The 17,375-nt window shown below is 51.7% G+C and overlaps 1 protein-coding gene and 1 pseudogene across 1 annotated transcript in view; one reads left to right on the forward strand and one right to left on the reverse strand.

The window, feature by feature from the left end:
• Positions 1-260: 260 nt before the first annotated feature.
• Positions 261-1,758, reverse strand: LOC137206782 (DNA-directed RNA polymerases I, II, and III subunit RPABC4 pseudogene; annotated as a pseudogene).
• An 8,341-nt stretch (positions 1,759-10,099) lies between these two features.
• The window catches only part of DEGS2 (delta 4-desaturase, sphingolipid 2), a 70,572-nt gene continuing 63,296 nt past the window's right edge, over positions 10,100-17,375 (forward strand). The window contains exon 1 of the mRNA XM_067725981.1: positions 10,100-11,479. Within this exon, the coding sequence (XP_067582082.1) occupies positions 11,458-11,479 (22 nt within the window). The 5' untranslated portion in view covers positions 10,100-11,457. The remainder of the gene's footprint in view (positions 11,480-17,375) is intronic.

Here is a 17,375-nt window from a genome sequence, read left to right on the forward strand (position 1 = left end):
GTGTGGGCTCCTGGGTTCCTGCAACGGGAGCCTGACCCCGCCTTACCTTATGGTTGGGGAGGGAAACGCCACAGGAGCCACTAAGTGTGAGCCGTGGGAAGCGCCCCGCATCTGCTGTGCTTTTCTTTTCTTTTTTTTAAATTGAACTAAAAAATAATCTCTCTATACAGTATAAACTTTTTCTTCCTTTTTTTTTTTTTTTTTGTCCGTGCCTTGCGGCTGGCGGGATCTTAGTTCCCCGACCAGGGATCAAACCCGGGCCCAATATAAACTATTAATAGATACCCAAATACAATATGGTTTTTCAAATGAAATCATGTGTATAGCATTGTATTCATAAAGTACACTAATCAAAAGCTATACAACATTAACAGCAAATCCAAATCCAAATGGAGATATTCCTCTGAATTCCACGTTTCATCGAGCGTCAGAAACCACCAGTCTTTTAGTCCTTGTGCATTATTCTGTATCTGCATTCTCTGCGTCAGATTGGATCCCTGGATTTTATTTCATTTTCTGTGGGACATTCTCCACAGATATGTATCATCATCTGCTGCTTTGGGGGTTGCACATCCTTCTGGGTGTCCGTTGTTGTCCCCACATGGCACGGAGGAACTTGTCTACGCCTCCAAACAGACTCCCGCTCACTGCTGTGTCCTGCTGGGCTTTGACCGTGGATGAGCTGGGCTTCTCCAGTGCCTGCCTGCTCCAGCTTGACAATTCTTTGCTTCTGTGGCTGCGTCCTAAATGCTACCCAAGCTGGACACTGACTAGGAAGAACAGGGCCCCCCTTGCTTCTTTACTAGCTGTGTGACCTTGGACAGGTGACCTAACCTCTCTGAGCCACAGTGGGGAAACAGGCCTGGCTTTCAGGGCACTTGTAAGAATGAGGTGAGGTTCTGTATGTAAAGCACCTTAGCTTGGCGCGCGGGGCGGGCCCTAGCCCACAATCAGAGACCTGGATTCTGTTTGTCTCTGCTAACTCCATGTGACCTTGGGTAAGTCAGTCCCCTCTGGGTTGAAATGGACTTATTTTGTGATATCTGTGAAAAATACCCCAAAAAAGTCACAACGTGGCCCATTTCGCTAGTTTCTACATGGCCTTTTATCTGTAACTTGCAGTAGCATCCAGGGGCTCAGGACCCAGGGTGGGGAGACTGCAGACCAAGGAGCACTCCTCAGCAGGACCAGGGCGGGGGCTCCTAGATGGGGCCTCTGTGGTGGGATCAGCTGGTTGTGGAGGCCATCCTCATGGAAGACGGCCACGAGCCTGGAGGCTTGTCGTTAACTTACCCAGGAGCTCGTGAGGCCGGGGGCCACCTCCCTTTCGCCCTGTGCCTTTGCCAAGTCGGTCAGAGCACAGGAAATGCAGGAAATGGCAGTTGATCCAGACAGACGGGAGTGACGGTGGGCAGGCGGGCAGCTGCGCTGAAGCCGGGTCTAGCCCAGGGCCAGCAGGTGTGTGAGCAGGTGCTGTGCTGTAGCCAGGTGCTGCTATCCACTCTGGTGAGCTGCAGCAGCTGGCCCTGGCCGGGGCGCCTCTGGATGGGGTGTGGAGGTGGGTGCTTGGGAAGCTGAAGCGGCTTGTAGAACAGCACTGGGGTGCCGGAAGCGGGGGTGGTCGGGGAGTGCTGAGCAGAGCAGAATGGTGGGGTTTTGCAGCCATGGGGACGTTGTCTCCAGGGCACTTGGGCTGGTAGCCGAGCCTAGCTGGCTGCATCAACCTCAGGAGAGTCACCTCCCGGGAGCATGGGGCATGCTTACTCCAGAAAGGCTTCAGGGAGCTGTTGGCTGGGTGCCAGGTGCCTTGCAGTCACTCCGAGGGCTGGACACCATTCCCTCCATTCCACACAGGAGGAAACGGACCCAGAGAAGAGGGGGCTTTCCTGACGTCAAGCAGCTAGTAGGTGGCCAGAATTCAAGCCACGTGGCTGGATACTGAGGGGCTTTTTCCTCCCAGTTTTCAGGATTAAAATAACGTTGGCAAGGAATAAATTACTTTTTTTTTTCTTTTGGATTATTCTCAGGAGAGCAATGACAGAGTCAAAGCATTCCACATTTTCATAGATCTTGATATATACAATTATCAAATTTTGCCCCCAAAGGGATGCATCAGTTTACAAGGCCAACAGCAATGGACCAGTTTCGCCTGAAAATGTTCCCCCCCCCATAAAAACACTGCTGAACCCCAGAGACATTGCCCTGTCCTGACCATGATCCTCCCTTCTCCCTGCAGGTAAGCCCAGTGCAGAGCCTTGTGATGCAGCCCATTGGGGTTTTACCTGGGATGGCATTGAACGTATGTATCATGTGGGGAGAGTGGCTCTCTTTATAATGTTAAGTCTTCCAATCCATGGACATGGTATATCTCACCATTTACTGAGGCCTCTTTATCTCATTATCAAGTCTTATGATTTTCTCCAAAGAGGTCTTGTACGTGTTTTAAGAGGCTTATATTTGACGTTATTGTAAATGGTTGTTCTTCCTTCATTTTCTAATTGTCTTAGCTAGAATTTTTTTAACACTGGTGGGTTGGGGGGGGCGGGGTTTGCACATTGATTTTTATATCCAGCAACCTTGCTAAAACCTTTGTGTCCTTGCTAAAACCTTTGTGTCCTAGTAACTTATGTGTTGGTTCTGTGACTTTTCTATCCTCTCTAAATAAGGACAATTTTGCTTCTTCGTTTTGAATCTTTATACCCTTTTTCTCCTTGCCTTACTGCTCTAGCCAGGACCTTCAGGACAGTTTGAACCATACTGGAAGTGGACAATGGACATCTTTGTCGTGTTTTCAGTCTCACAGGGAAAGCTTTCAGTGCTTCAGCACTGTATGTGATGCTTGTTATAGGGTTTTATCAGGGCAAGGAAGTCCCTTCCATTCCTAGTTCGCTAACAGTTTTTCTCATGAATGGAGCTTGAATTTCATCTGCAACCATAGAGAGGATGGTATGACTTCTCATTTTTTTTCTGTTAAAGCAATAGATTATGCTGAGTTTACCAATGTTGAACCAATCTGCTTGCACTCTTGGGATTAACCCACCTTGGCTGTGTTGTTATCCTTTTCACGTATTGCTGGATTCCGTTTGTTACTCACGTTGAATTTTTGCCTGTATTTCATGCATGAGATTGCCCTGTACTTTTTCTTTTTCCCATTTCCCTTATCAGGTTTTGGTGTCAAGGCTATGACTGCCTCACAGAAGGACTGGGGCATTTCCCCCTTTTTCTACATTCTGAGTTTGTGTAAGAGTGGAACTCTTTGTTCCTTAAATGCATGTGAGAGTCACAGGTGAAGCCATCTGGGCTGGCCATTTGCTCTGTGGGAAGTTCGACTCCTGATCAACTTTCTCAGAAATGTCATCCCTTTCTTCTCCTCCTCCCAGACCAGACCACCTCACAAATGGACCATTGTGGCACCCTAAGGGGTACTGCCCTGGGCCTCCCCAGCTAGTCTTCCCGAAGCTCCATCTCCATCCTAGCTCTCTCCTGCTCCAGAGCATGCGTGGGTCCCCACTGCCCCCAGGCAAAATCCAGACTTATAGCAAGATGCTCATGGCCCTCAACTGTGGCTGGACCACCTGTCCACCCTTCCCTAGTGCTGTGCCCTGCGGAGCTTGTGGCACACCTAGCTTCTGTCCATGCAGACACACTACAAAAGGCTGTCACGTCCGTACCCCTTTTGCCACTAACATCACCTCTTCCAGGCAGCCTGCCCCTTCCCTTTAGCTATGGGTCCCCTCCCTCCTGTGGCTCTCTATTTCTTTTCTTTTCTTTTTCTGTGCTGCTCTCATTTTTTAAAAATTTATTTTATTTAAGTACAGTTGATTTACAATGTTGTGTTAATTTCTACTGTACAACAAAGTGATTCAGTTATACATATACATACATTCTTCTTCATATTCTTTCTCTATTTCTGCATATTATCAAAATTGCTTTGGGTAGAATTATTCTTTACTCAAATGAGTGTTCCAAGAGGGCGGGCATTGTTTTTGATAGTTTACTTATTCAGTCAACAAACATGTCCAGTGCACCAGGCACCATGCTCAGTGCTGGGATACGTCAGTAACTAAGACAGACAGGTTCCAAGTGTTTCGAAACTTTCCAGTGAGCAGGAATTAAAACAGCTTGCACTGTACAGGTATGAGTATAAATAAAGCAAAATTAAATCACCCCAAATCTCACTGTTAACTATTGGTGCATTTCTTCCCAGCTTTAGAAATGCATTAATAACCTGCCTGAATAGGTATGTCTATTACAGGTAAGGAACCTGAGGCACAGAACTCTTAAATTAAAGGTCACAGGGAAGACGGAGGGCAGGGTTTTAACTCAGGTAGCCTGACTCTGAGTTCCCACCCCACACCACCGGCCCTTTAAAAAATATAATGGGTCAAACTGTGTGTCCCTGTTTGGGGGCCCAAATTTTTCACTTCTCTTAGGACACACATCTTACCTTGGGAACACCGAAATGTGCAGCTGGCCCCTACCTTAGTATCACACCTCATGGGCTCTACCTGCTGCCTTCTCAGACTGTCGTGGGGAGAGGCCCCGCCCGGGGAGTTCAGGGGCTTGGGTTCTTCTCGCCCTGCCACCAACTCACTGTGTGACCTCGAGCTAGTCACGCAGCCTCTCTAAGCCTCAGTTTCTCCACCTGTAAAAAAGGAGATGGGATTCTGTCACACTACAGGCCGGCCTTGAGGAGCCCTCTCTGTTGAGCGGGTGGCAGTCCCGGGATCTCTGCCGAGTGCTGGGCTGTCCAAGGCTGCGCGCCGCGGCGCATCTGGGCCCATGGGGCCCACCTCCCCCCACCGGCATGGCCGGTGCGCCCCGTCGCGTCTGGGTCCGAAGGCCCATGGCAGCAGCTGGGAAAGTCGCTCCCCCAGGCCAGGGGGAATCGGCACCAGCAAGCGTCCCAAGAGGGCGATGGCTCCGGACGCTGTGCCCCCTCGCCCCGTGGCACCTGCGCTCAGGGTGGGCGGGACAGGCAGGCAGGGTCCGGAGGCTGCGCTGGCGGAGCGTGGGGGTGACTTGCGGCGTCAGGGAACCACAGGCTGCCCTGGGGACCTCCGCCTCGCCTTCCCGGCCTGTGCCATCGGAAGGTGCGAAAGTAACACGGGATGCGCTTGGAGCTCCCGGCACGCTGTAGGCTGTCAAATGCGGCAGCCTTGACCATCCTCACAAGTCGGGCTTTGGGGTCCGGTTAGATTAACCGGGTTAGGGGCCGGAGTGGCTTCCTCCCTCCCTGCAAGGACCAGTCCCGTCTGCGCCCTCCGTAGGCCGGGTGGCAGGCCCTTTACGGGCTCTCCCCACGGTCCGGGCCCTGGCCTCTTGCCCCTGCTCCTCCCCTGGGGCCTCCACTGCCACCCCTGAGAACTTTCCTCTTTCTCGACCGGGCACCTTTGAACTTTGCATGCCACGGACCCCAGAGGCAGTCTGGGGGAAACCTATGGACTTCTCTAAACAGTATTTTAAAATGAGTAGATGGAGGAAACCAATTATATAGAAAAGCAATTAATAAAAAATTTTAAACACGTGTGCAATGTAGTAGTGTATTTTATTTATTAGCACATTAAATAAAAAGACCAAAGCTGCAAGTCCAAAATGCATCATTTTAGGACTTCCCCGGTGGCGCAGTGGTTAAGAATCCGCCTGCCGATGCAGGGGACACGGGTTCGAGCCCTGGTCCGGGAAGATCCCACATGCCGTGGAGCGGCGGGACCCGTGGGCCACAACTACTGAAGCCCGCGCGCCTAGAGCCCATGCTCTGCAGCAAGAGAAGCCACCACAATGAGAAGCCCGCGCACCTCAACAAAGAATAGCCCCTGCTCGCCGCAACTAGAGGAAGCCCTAGTGCAGCAACAAAGACCCAAGGCAGCCAAAATTAAATAGATAAAAATAAAATTAAAATTCATCATTTTAAAGTAGCAGTGAGTGTAAATGATATTTAAAGATTTTTCTTCAGTTGAAATGTGATTTGAAAATATCTGGGTTTCTGTTGGTGACAAAGTCACAGGTGCAGCTGACACCACTGAAGTTTGTTGCCGCCATTCCTAACTGATGAGAAAGTAAATATCAGTCAGAGGTGTGTGGAAATGAGGATGTAAAATTTTTGTGTCCAGTTTCAGAAACCCCTGGCTTCTCTAGCCTCCGGTCTCCCCTCCCTGCGGTTCTCTCTGTGAAGCCTGGTTAAGAGACCTGCTCTGGTAATAGGCTTGTGAAAGAGGGACTAGGAGAGGAGGCGGGGAGGGTGTGTGCAGAGAGAGGCAAGCCTTCCTGACTGGGTGGGTCTGCTTGAAAGGGAAGCATAGGGCCGATTTTTATGCCTCTGGGCCTTTGCACATGCTGTTCCCGCTGCTAGGCCTTTCCATCCCATGCCCTTGCCCCATCTGCCACCTCACCTGCTTCAGCCCCAGCACAAGGTCCCCCCTCACTCTAGTTTCCTGCTGTTACCATCTCTCCTCAGAGCATCTGCATTGATCTCAAGTGTTTGTATTCAGGCCGGGATATCCTGCTGGACTGACCCAGGCAAGGTCTCGGCCAGGGCTGCTCCACCTCTGGGTCTCCAGGGCCCAACTCAACATCAGGGCTCAGCAGGTGTTTGTTGAATGAATAAATGAAAGAGTGAATGAGTGAATGACAAAGTTGTTCCCTGCCATGATCTCTAAGCTTCTTGCATGGCTCATGTTTCAGAGGAGACCGCCTGCAATGATGTGTGTTACTTTCCTAATATGCGGGGTTTTCTTTAAGTTGTTATTTTTTAAAGCAGGTTAAAAACAATGTTTTAACTACAGTGGAATATTATATGGCCCTAAAAAGGAATGAAGTACTGACACATGCTACAATATGGATGAATCTTGAAAATATACTAAGTGAAAGAAGCCAGCCACAAAAGGCCACATATTGTAAGATCCAATTTATATGGAATGTCCAGAATTGGCAAATCCAAAGAGACAGAAAGTAGATTAGTTGGGGCTGGGGAATGGGGCACGACTGCTACTAGGTACAGGGTTTCTTGTTGGGGTGTTGAAAATGCTCTAAAATTAGACAGTGGTGATGGTTGCAAAACTCTGTGAATATACTGAAAACCGCTTAAATGGGTGAATTTTAGGCCATGAGAATTGTATCTCAATAAATGTGTTATTAAAAAGTGTGTAGGCAAATACCTATATTTCTGTCAATTTCCACACGTTCCTGCAATGTGGTCCCTGCACAGAGCTGGGCAGTGAGATTATTGTGTGAGATAAACACACATAATAAACTTGTGTTACATTTGTAATCAGTAGTTTTAAAAAGTTTACTTAAGAACACTTGATTCTTGGGACTTCCCTGGTGGTCCAGTGGTTAAGAATCTGCCTTCCAATGCAGGGTACGTGGGTTCGATCCCTGGTCGGGGAACTAAGATCCCACATGCTGCAGGGCAACTAAGCCCACGTGCCGCAGTTACTGAGCCTGTACGCCACAACTACTGAGCCTGGGCGCCACAACTAGAGAGCCGATGCACTCTGGAGCCCCTGCCACAAGTAGAGAAAAGCCCACGCACTGCAACGAAGAGCCCATGTGTCGCAATGAAAGATCCTGCGTGCCACAACTAAGACCCAACACAGCCATAAATAAATAAATGTTAAAAAAACAGAAAAAAAAAAAAAAGAAAAAACACTTGATTCTTGGACTTCCCTGGCGGTCCAGTGGTTAAGACTCCGTGCTTCCACTGCAGGGGGCACGGGTTCAATCCCTGGTCAGGGAACTAGGATCGCTCATGCTGCATGGCCAAAAAGAGAATAAATAAATAAATGAAAAGGTATTTTAAAAAAACCCACTTGATTCTTGTATATATCATGTCATCATCTATCTAAAAAGGTTAGGGGGACACAAATAGCTACATTTTTATTTATGTTAGAAATGATGGGAGGAAAACCCATAATATAAAGTGGTTGCCCTTAGGCTTGTGGGTTGATGTAGCTGTAGCTGGTGATGGGTCCTTGGAAGTTCATCAGACTGTTAACTTCTCTCTACTTTTATGTATGTTTGAAACTGTTTATAATAAAAAATTTAAAATATACCTGAACCAATCAGCAGATATTTATCACTGAATAGCTGCATTTATTGAGCACCTGCTGTGTGCCAAGCACTGTGTGAAGTGTTCCTAGGATCCAGGAGGTCATTTTATCCTCACACCACTCCTGAGGAGCCAGCACCTGTTACAGGTGAGAGACCTAGAGGCGTGTGGTAACGTTGGGAGGACAGGGCGAGGGACAAGTGTGGAGGTACCAGGGTTTAACGGAGCTAAATCCTCATCTTTCAGCAGCAGGCAGCCATTGGATCGTATCTTAAAAAAAAAAAGAGAGAAATCAGGGACTTCCCCGGCGGTCCAGTGGTTAAGACTCCACGATTCCACTTTAGGGGGTGCGGGTTCGATCCCTGGTTGGGGAACTAAGATCCCACATGCTGTGCTGAGCGGCCAAAAAAAAAAAAAGTGAAAAATCAGTAATTGTCAGTATAAGCCTGTCGCTTACACATATAAAAGTGAAAGGCTTCCCTGGTGGTTGAGAGTCCACCTGCTGATGCAGGGGACACGGGTTCGTGCCCCGGTCCAGGAAGATCCCACATGCCGCGGAGCGGCTGGGCCCGTGAGCCATGGCCACTGAGCCTGCGCATCTGGAGCCTGTGCTCCGCAACGGGAGAGGCCGCAACAGTGAGAGGCCCACGTACCGCAAAAAAAAAAAAGTGAAAGCCAGAAGAAACTTCTAAGAGCACAAATGGCTGCCTCTGAGGGGAGGACTCAGGGTGGGGCTGAGGGAGGGGGAGAAGGTCGGGAAACTGCCGTTTTTTCATTTTAAGCCTTGTAATTCTATTTGTCCTTTAAAGATGTGTACCTGTTACTAATTTTATTGAAAATAAAAGAGAAAAAAAGAAGAGAGAAAGAAAACAGAGGATCAGAGAGGTGAAGGAACTTGCCCAAGGTCACACAGGATTCAGAGCTGACCCAGAGTTCAGACTTGAGACGGAGGTGGGCCCTACAGCCCCGCTGGACCTGATGCTGGAGGTGCACAGAAGGCCATCTGGCCAGAGGGACCAGACTCATGTTGAGGACAGGCTATTTTCACTGTCAGATGTTGCTGAAGTTAGAACCTGAGAGTTAATGTTAAAAAGCTGTTTATGAACCTGAAAGGCCCTTTCCACATGTCTGACCTTGCAGGCTGGGCTGTGGAGGTTCAATGTCCACCAAGCCCCTGCTCAGTGACGGCAAATCAGCAGAGTTCTCCCTAAGTTGGCTGCACTGTTTTGCAAGAACACCGATCAGCCATTCTCCCAGGGCGGCCACAAATGTGTCAGGCAGAGGGCTCGGTTTGAACTCAAGTCTCTGCAACTGTGGGTCCTCAGGGAACTGGTGGGGCCAGAGCAGAGGCACTGGGCTCTGGAAAGTAGGGACTGTTCTTGACCACGTGATGGGGGTGGGGTTGGGTGAACCCCGGAGGCGGCGGCGTGCACAAAGTCCCAGGGGCCTTGATCTGGGAGTTTGGCACGGGTCAGCGTAACTGGAGAATGGGGGGAGGGAGGCTGCAGTTGAGGAGAGATGGGGGCTGGAGGGGGAGGGGACCGGAGGGGGGAAGGGCTGACTATGCACAGGGCACAGACTGGGTGAAAGCCCAGGGCAGGAGGGAGCTGTGGCTGGAGCTGAGGAGCCAACGGCAAGGACGAGGCCCGAGGGGAGGCTGAGAGGCCGCAAGGCTCCGATCCGCAGGGCCTCTTGGCCTAGCAAGGATTTGCGTCTTTATCCCAAAAAAGCCACTTCGGGGTTTGAAAACCTTGCCCCGCCACTAAGTGGGGAAGGGAGGCAGTGGGGAAAGGAGGCGGGAGCTGCAGCTCCAGGGCGCCGCGTCCTGAAGTCCCAGGGGGCCGGAAGGGGCGCACCCAGTCCCCCGCCGGGCGCTCGGGGCGGAGCGAACAGCCCAGCCGTCCCGCCCACAGCCCCGCCCAGCAGGAGACACGCCGGTGACTCCGCCTACCCCTCTCTGGTTGGCCCGGGGCGGGGGCACCTGACTCAGAGCGGCCAATCCTCGCGCTGGCAGGGCCCCGGGCCCCGAGCTCTGCCGCGCAGCGAGGCGCTTACAGACCAGCTGGCAGGGGGCGGCAAAGGGCGCCTCGGGCTGCTGGGGCTCACGAATGGGGGCTGGCAGCAGGTTGCAGATTAGCAATTCCCCGGACGTCCACTTGGCCAAAAGACCAATTTCTATGAACTGACGATGACGTGTGTGTTGGCCGAGGTCGTCCGGCGTCCGCTGGAAAGTGATCATATCTCGTTGTCTCTATCCCACCCTGCTCTGCTGAGCCAGAGTTCCAAGCCTCTGAGGGCGGGAGTGAGGGGGTCTGTGGGGGCCGTGGAGTTACAAGTCTGCCCTCCTCCCCCCAACACTCACTCTCCCGCTTTGTGAGGTCCCGACTTATAAGTCTCAGCGTGCACGCCGCCTCGTCCAAGAAGCCTTCCCTGGAGGCCCCAGCGGCTGGACTCCCTGGGGCTTCCCAGGGCTCTGGGCTTTTCTCTCCATCCGGAAGCATCGTTATATGGGGATGTTTATCCCGGAGGGCAGGGGCCCTCTCCCCAGGCAGGGCCCCAGGCTCGTTGGGGGGTCCATCAAGGCAAAGTAAAGGGCTGAAAGTTGGCCCACCCGCAACTGACCCGGAGGAGATGCAGACAGGGAGGCTTCTTCCACCAAGGCCGGTCGTGACTTGTGAGGCCTGGGAAGCCGGAAGTGTCCTCTGGCCCCGGAACCCCCACCTGTACCAGTCCAGATGGGGACCAATGACCCGGCCTCGACCCCTCAGACGGCCCGAGGGTAAGGGAGATGCGCCTTAGAAAGCATCCAAGGAAGGACCGTTTGCACCCAGTATTCAAGCTGTGAAAACGGCGTGTAACTGCATCAAAACTATGGGAAGCGGGCTTCCCTGGTGGCGCAGTGGTTGAGAGTCCACCTGCCAATGCTGGAGACACGAGTTCAAGCCCTGGTCTGGGAAGACCCCACATGCTGCAGAGCGGCTGGGCCCCGTGTGCTACAACTACTGGGCCTGCGCTCTAGAGCCCGTGAGCCACAAGTACTAAGCCCGCAACCCACAACTACTGAGCCCACGTGCTGCAGCTACTGAGGCCCGCGTGCCTAGAGCCCGTACTCCACGACGAGAGAGGCCACCACAGTAAGAGGCCTGCGCACCGCAACAAAGAGTAGCCCCCGCTCTCAGCAACTAGAGGAAGGCCATGCGCAGCAACAAAGACCCAACACAGCCAAAAATAAATAAATAAATAAAATAAATAAATTTATTAAAAAAAAAAATACGCAAAGCACAGGGCAAAGCTTCGGGTAAACAGGCACTCCTAGCAGGCGTCAGGTCCTGCTGCAGAGGCCACTCACCCCCGTGGGAGCAAGGACTTTGCCAAAACACGAAACAACCTTACTGATTTATCTCGCTATGGCCTCTCTCCCTGCAAAAGGTAAGCTCTAAAGGCATCAGAGGGTGTGCAGTGAAAAATTTACCACCACTGTCGTCATCTGTAGTGTATTTGTATTTTATTCCTTTCTTTCCTTGACTAGATCAACTACTGATTTAGCTGTTTTCAATCTTTCTTTTTTCTTTTATTTTTAGCTGCACTGTGGGGCGTGTGGGATCTTAGTTCTCCCACTAGAGATTGAACCCAGGCCCTGGGCAGTGAGAGCTGAGTCCTAACCACTGGACTGCCAGGGAATTCCTGCTATTTTCAATTTTTAAAAAATTATTTCTACTGGATTTATTTTATTTGAATTAGTTCTACTGTTTTTTCTCTTCTAAACCATTTTACAATTTTTTTTTTTGCGGTACGCGGGCCTCTCACTGTTGTGGCCTCTCCCGTTGCGGAGCACAGGCTCCGGACGCGCAGGCTCAGCGGCCATGGCTCACGGGCTCAGCCGCTCTGCGGCATGTGGGATCTTCCCGGACTGGGGCACGAACCCGTGTCCCCTGCATCGGCAGGCGGACTCTCAACCACTGAGCCACCAGCGAAGCCCAAAAGGCTAACTTTTAAAAAATAAATAAAGAAAAAAAGAAAAGATCTTTTAAAAAATTAATTAAATCTATGTCAATAATTATATTATCGTCTTCTCTAATCTTAATTTTTCTTAATTTTCTTAATACACGTATCTGCGACAGATGAATTGAAATTTCCTACTACCGATGTGCTTTTTACTTTCTCCCTGTATTTCTTTCATTGTATGAATGTGGATACTGTGTTATTTGATGCAGGTTGGCACCGAAGAGCAAATGAATGCAGTTTGGTGCATACTAGATATGTGATACCTTCACTGCGACTTGCACTCATTCTCATTATAAAGTGCACCTCTTGGCCCCACCTAATGTTTTGCCTTGAACTTGACCCCTGCTTTCTGTTTGTTTGCATTTGCCTGTTATCCCTTGCACCATGCTTTTATTTTCATTCCTTCTGAGTCCTCTGGATTGGGGAGTGTCTTTTGCCTCCAGCTTAAAGTTGAACGTGAGCCATCTGACGGGCAGGTCCCTTTACAGATGAGTTTGCATATATCGATGTGACAAATCTATCTTAGACTCAGTGAAGTCATCTTATTTTACGCTTTCTATTTTTGTAGTTTATAAACTATTGGCTTAATTTAGGTGCAAGATTTCTTCTGATATTTTGGAAATTTTGTAGCTGTGTACTTGTGGTTACCTCTGTAAGTTTATATAACACCCTTAGTCCTTTATTTATCTACTGACTCCCAGCTATGAGTAATGATGACACTATTATGTCTTTCCTTTCTCCTTCCTTTTCTCCACCATCCTTTTCACAATATAATTTTAAATGAAAGAAACATCAGGTTAAATATATCCATTTATATCACATATATGTAAAATATGTCCTTGTGTCTAAGATGGCATTGATTTTAAGATGCTCCACTGACGTAGTAACAGCTTCTTGAACAAAAACAAAACTCTTTCCCATCCCGCAGTCCCTGCAGAGGGCTAACGGTGGTCATGCCCGAGATGGAATTCAGGGGCCTCTTGATCGTCTTGTCTCTGAACCCTGTGTCCCTGACTGGGCTGCCAACAGAGTTCCTGTCCTCCTTAGGGCCATTTGGGGGAGGTGTCCAGCGTCCTTGCCAGTGATCACAGCTGTGAGTGTCTCAGCAGGAGCCACCTGGGTGGAGGGGCTCTGGTTGTGTCTCCCTGGATTCCAGGCACACGAAGCTCTGTGTCGGGGGTGGGGTGGGGGTGGTGGGAGTGGGGGGAGGGGGGGATGGGTAGGGGGGCGGTGATGTCACATCCGCCCTGCCTTGACTGTCTTCTTTCTCCAGCCTTTTTTGTGAATCTGGGCGTGGCTGACATTAGCTCAAATACAACTCCTGTTTTTTTTGTTTTTATTTTTGTTTTTGGCCACATTGTACGGCATGTGGGATCTTAGTTCCCCGACCAGGGATCAAACTCGTGCCCCCTGCATTGGGATTGCAGTCTTAACCACTGGACCGCCAGGGAAGTCCCCCAAACAACTCCTGTTTAATAACATCTCATTAAGCCTTCTGGAAGTTTCTCAGGACCCAGAGTTCTCAGCAGAACCCAGCATTGCCTGGTGCCAACCCATGGCTGTGCCAGTCACACCTGCTCCGCTGAGCCTCCTCTAGCTCCTGTGTGCCAGCCTGACCAGGGCACCCTATCCCGCCCACACCTTGTACTTGCCTCCCTCCAGGCCTTTGCTTCTGCTGTTTCTTCCACCTGGGCTGCCGTCCTCCCTCCAGGTTTTGCTGGTCTAAACCTCACCCACTGGTCTAAACCCTCAGCCTGAACATCACCTCCTGCTGGAAGCATTAGACCCTCCCTCTTCTGGCCCCTCACGGCCTGGCCGGGGGTAGCTGGCCACCGGGCCGCTGGAAGCCCTGGCTCCATCCTCGGACTCACGTCTCTGCCTTCATTCCCAGAGCTGCAGTGGCCACAGAACTTCCCGGGAAAGGCACTGGAGTCAGACAAGACCCACTTCCACCAAACCGCGGTTTCCATGGTTGTAAAAGTTGTGAGGTTGAATAGAGAGAGTGCGGCCAAGTGGCTGCCCTGTGCGTGGCCGTGAGGACACGGTGGTTGGAGACAGCCCTTCCTGCCAGCGGGGCTCAAAAATGGGGGGGGGGGGCAATCATTAGTATTTTGGTATAGTATTATTATATTAGCTTTACTGGTTTATTTACATTAAAGTGTAAAATCTTATGTGAGCAGCCAGATGAATTCTTCCCTATGTCTACACTGTGACTCCATGCAGATCAAGTTATAGCACATTTCAGGGACTTCCCCGGTGGCACAGTGGTTAAGAATCCGCCTCCCAATGCAGGGGACGCGGGGTTGATCCCTGGTGGGGGAACTGAGATCCCACATGCCGCGGGGCAACTGAGCCCACGCGCCACAACTACTGAGCCCACCCACTCTGCAACTAGAGAAGCCCATGCACCACAAGGAAGACCCAGTGCAGACAAAAATAAAAAATAAAACAAACCGCATTTCAGCCCCCAAAATTCCCCACCAAGGGCAACTGCTACCTTGCCTTTACCACCATAGATGAATTTGGCCTGATTTTTGTACTTTACATCAATGGAATCATACAGTATGTGCTCTCTTGGGTCTGACTTCTTTCACTCAACATTATTATGTTATCCGTCTATATGTTATTATACTAATAACGACAATAATAATAATTGTATCCCCCTCCCCCTGGGGCCTGGCACATGGCAAGTGATTAGTTAATAGTGAGGCTTGGTTGAGGGAACTTGACCCTTTCAGCTTTTTTTTTTTTTTTTTTTGTACGAGAACGTGACCTGAGTCGACTCCATTGTTGAAAACTGTTCTGAAGGTGGAAATCAGGGCAGCAGAGAACGCCAGGGAGTTCACTTTACTGGTCGTTGGTATCTGTGGTTTGGCTTCGCTGTTTATAAATGCCCTGGCAGCGTCCTGAGGTTACCTCAAGCTGGTGGCTTCTGTCATCCCTTGGGGTCACTGGGCCCTACCCCTCCGCCCCGCCCTGGTCTACCCAGGTCAAGCGCCTGCTCTTGTCTAGCCTTGGTGTCTAAGACTCTGCTGTCCTCCTCTGTGTGTAGATACCCAGGAGGTGAGACATGCAAGCCTTGGCCTTGGTCTGGAGGGGAGAAAACATTCCGTCATCCTGCTCCAGAGCCCCCAGGTTGAAATCTCTGGACTGGTGCCTTAATCCAGGGGCTCCTAGGGGGTGGGTTCTCGTTGGTTCTGAAGTCCCTCCCGGAGGGACAGGCCATGTCTGCTCTTCCTAGCTTCCCTCACACAGATGGGAAACTGAAGCTCCAAGTGCAGGCTGAGTGTTTATTCAGGGAGTGGATGAGCACTCAGCCAGCACCTATTAGGCGACTACTGTGTACCCTGGGTAGGCACTGAAGACCCAGAGATAAGCCAACCTGTCCAGGCCAAGGAGAGCCGTGCTCCGGGGAGGGGTCTGGGGAAGCTTCACCAGGCAGTTGGCCTTTGAAGCCTCAGGGACTTTGGCCAGGCCTAAGTGAGGTTATTCCAGGCAGAGGGAACCGCTGGAACAAAGGCTTAGCAGTGGGAGAGTGATCTGGGGCCAGCGATGGGCTGCTGGCTGAGAGAAGTGTTCAGGAGAGAGGCTTGTTTTTTTGTTTTGTTTTTTATTTCCTTTTTTTTTTTTTTTCCCTGCACCAAGACTTGTGGGACCTCAGTTCCCTGACCAGGGATCGAACCCAGGTCCCCTGCAGTGGAAGCACAGAGTCCTAACCACTGGACTGCCAGGGAATTCCCCAGGAGAAAGGCTTGTTGAAGCTGGTCCAAGACCCTCCTTGGGGTGGTGTTGGTGAACCTTGGAGACTCCCTTTGGAGCAGGTGCAGGACCTGAGCTCTAGGCTTTCCTTTCACCCTCTGTGTGACCCTATGTGGGCCCCTGGGTAAATCTCTCCAAATCTCTCCCTGTGGCAGATAGATGAATGGAGGGTGGGGTGTAGTGAATCAGTGAATGGGGTTTGAAAGCTGCAGTCCATGCCAGGGAGGCAGGTGGGGTTGAATGAGCCAGGGCCCTAGGCCCACAGGTGATGAAATCAGCGCAAGGATTAGCCCTGGCGCTGTTCGGCATGCTCTGTACTCTTGCCTCCTGGAGCAGGCCACTCCTGCACTGCACCGATGGGGGGCACACTCAGCTTCTCTGGCAGGACCAACAGGAGGCTTGGCCACCCCCCCTGGTTCAGCCACTGACTGACTTGCTGGCTGCATTTATCTCCTTCAAGGTCTCAGGCGCAGTCCCCTTTGCTCTTTGCAGAAGTGGAGGTGTCCCTGATCCAGACCCCATGGAGGTGGCCCCAGGAGCAGGGGCCCAAGAAGAAATGTTGAAGGAGGATTCACTCTTTTTCTTTCCTTTCTTTCTTCCTCCCGCCCTCCCTCCCTCCATCCCTTCCTTTTCTTTTGGCTTCATGCGGAACTTCCCTTACTAGGTATGAACCGGCGCCTCCTGCAGTGGAAGTCTTAACCACGGGACTGTGGGGGGAGCCCCCGTTTTACAGGACTTCTAATGGTCTCTCTCGTGGCCGCCTGTCATCTGCCCCTTCTCCCCCGCAACGGCTGGAGCCCCTCCCGAGGCCCCTGTGATCGCCCTCTCCAGCCGCAGCCCGCGGGCTCCTTCCCAATGCCAGGCCTCTGCCCAGTGGTGCCCTCCGCTGGGAGTCTCTTCCCTCTTCTCCCTCTGGTCAGGAACCCTCTCTTCCCTCTCCTTGGAGGCCCGAACTCGCAGCTTCAGGGCTTCCCACCCTCACCAAGGTTGTGGCATCTGGGTGGCTGTCCCCTCCCCGCTCCCGCCCCCCACCCCCGTCCCCGCATGGGCGTGGCTGGCGCCCGGAGAGCTGAGAGCCCTGAGCGTGGCCCAGGGAGGGGCCTGTTACCCCCCTCCCCGAGATAGGAGACAGATGGGCCGGCAGAAAAGGGGTTAAAAGAAGGATTCCAAAAGCGAATTTCTCCCTTCCTTGCGGCCCCCCCTCCCCGCTACCAAGCTCTCTGCTAGACCTGCGAGTCTCCCCTCTGGGGCCTTCTTACCTCTGGCGCTTGTTCGCGGGAGGGTGGGATGGGGGGCCGTCGGGCCATCAGTGCCCCGGTTCCCACCGGCTGCACGCCGGGGAGCCCCGGGGTGGGGACGGGGCGGAGCAGGGCGGGGGCAGTTCAAGGCAGGGGCTGGGCTGGGCTGCCTCGGTGGGCCGGGATTCGGGGTGGGAGGGTGGGACTCTCAGAGGCAAAACAGCAAAGGCCACAGGCCAGGTGACCCAGTGAGGGCTAGGGACGCGTGTGTACTTTCCAGCCAGCAGGGGGCGCGGGTTGGCCTTGGGGGTGGAGGAGGGCGA

Source organism: Pseudorca crassidens, chromosome 1 (assembly GCF_039906515.1).
Source record: "Pseudorca crassidens isolate mPseCra1 chromosome 1, mPseCra1.hap1, whole genome shotgun sequence".
NCBI classification, from domain to species: domain Eukaryota; kingdom Metazoa; phylum Chordata; class Mammalia; order Artiodactyla; family Delphinidae; genus Pseudorca; species Pseudorca crassidens.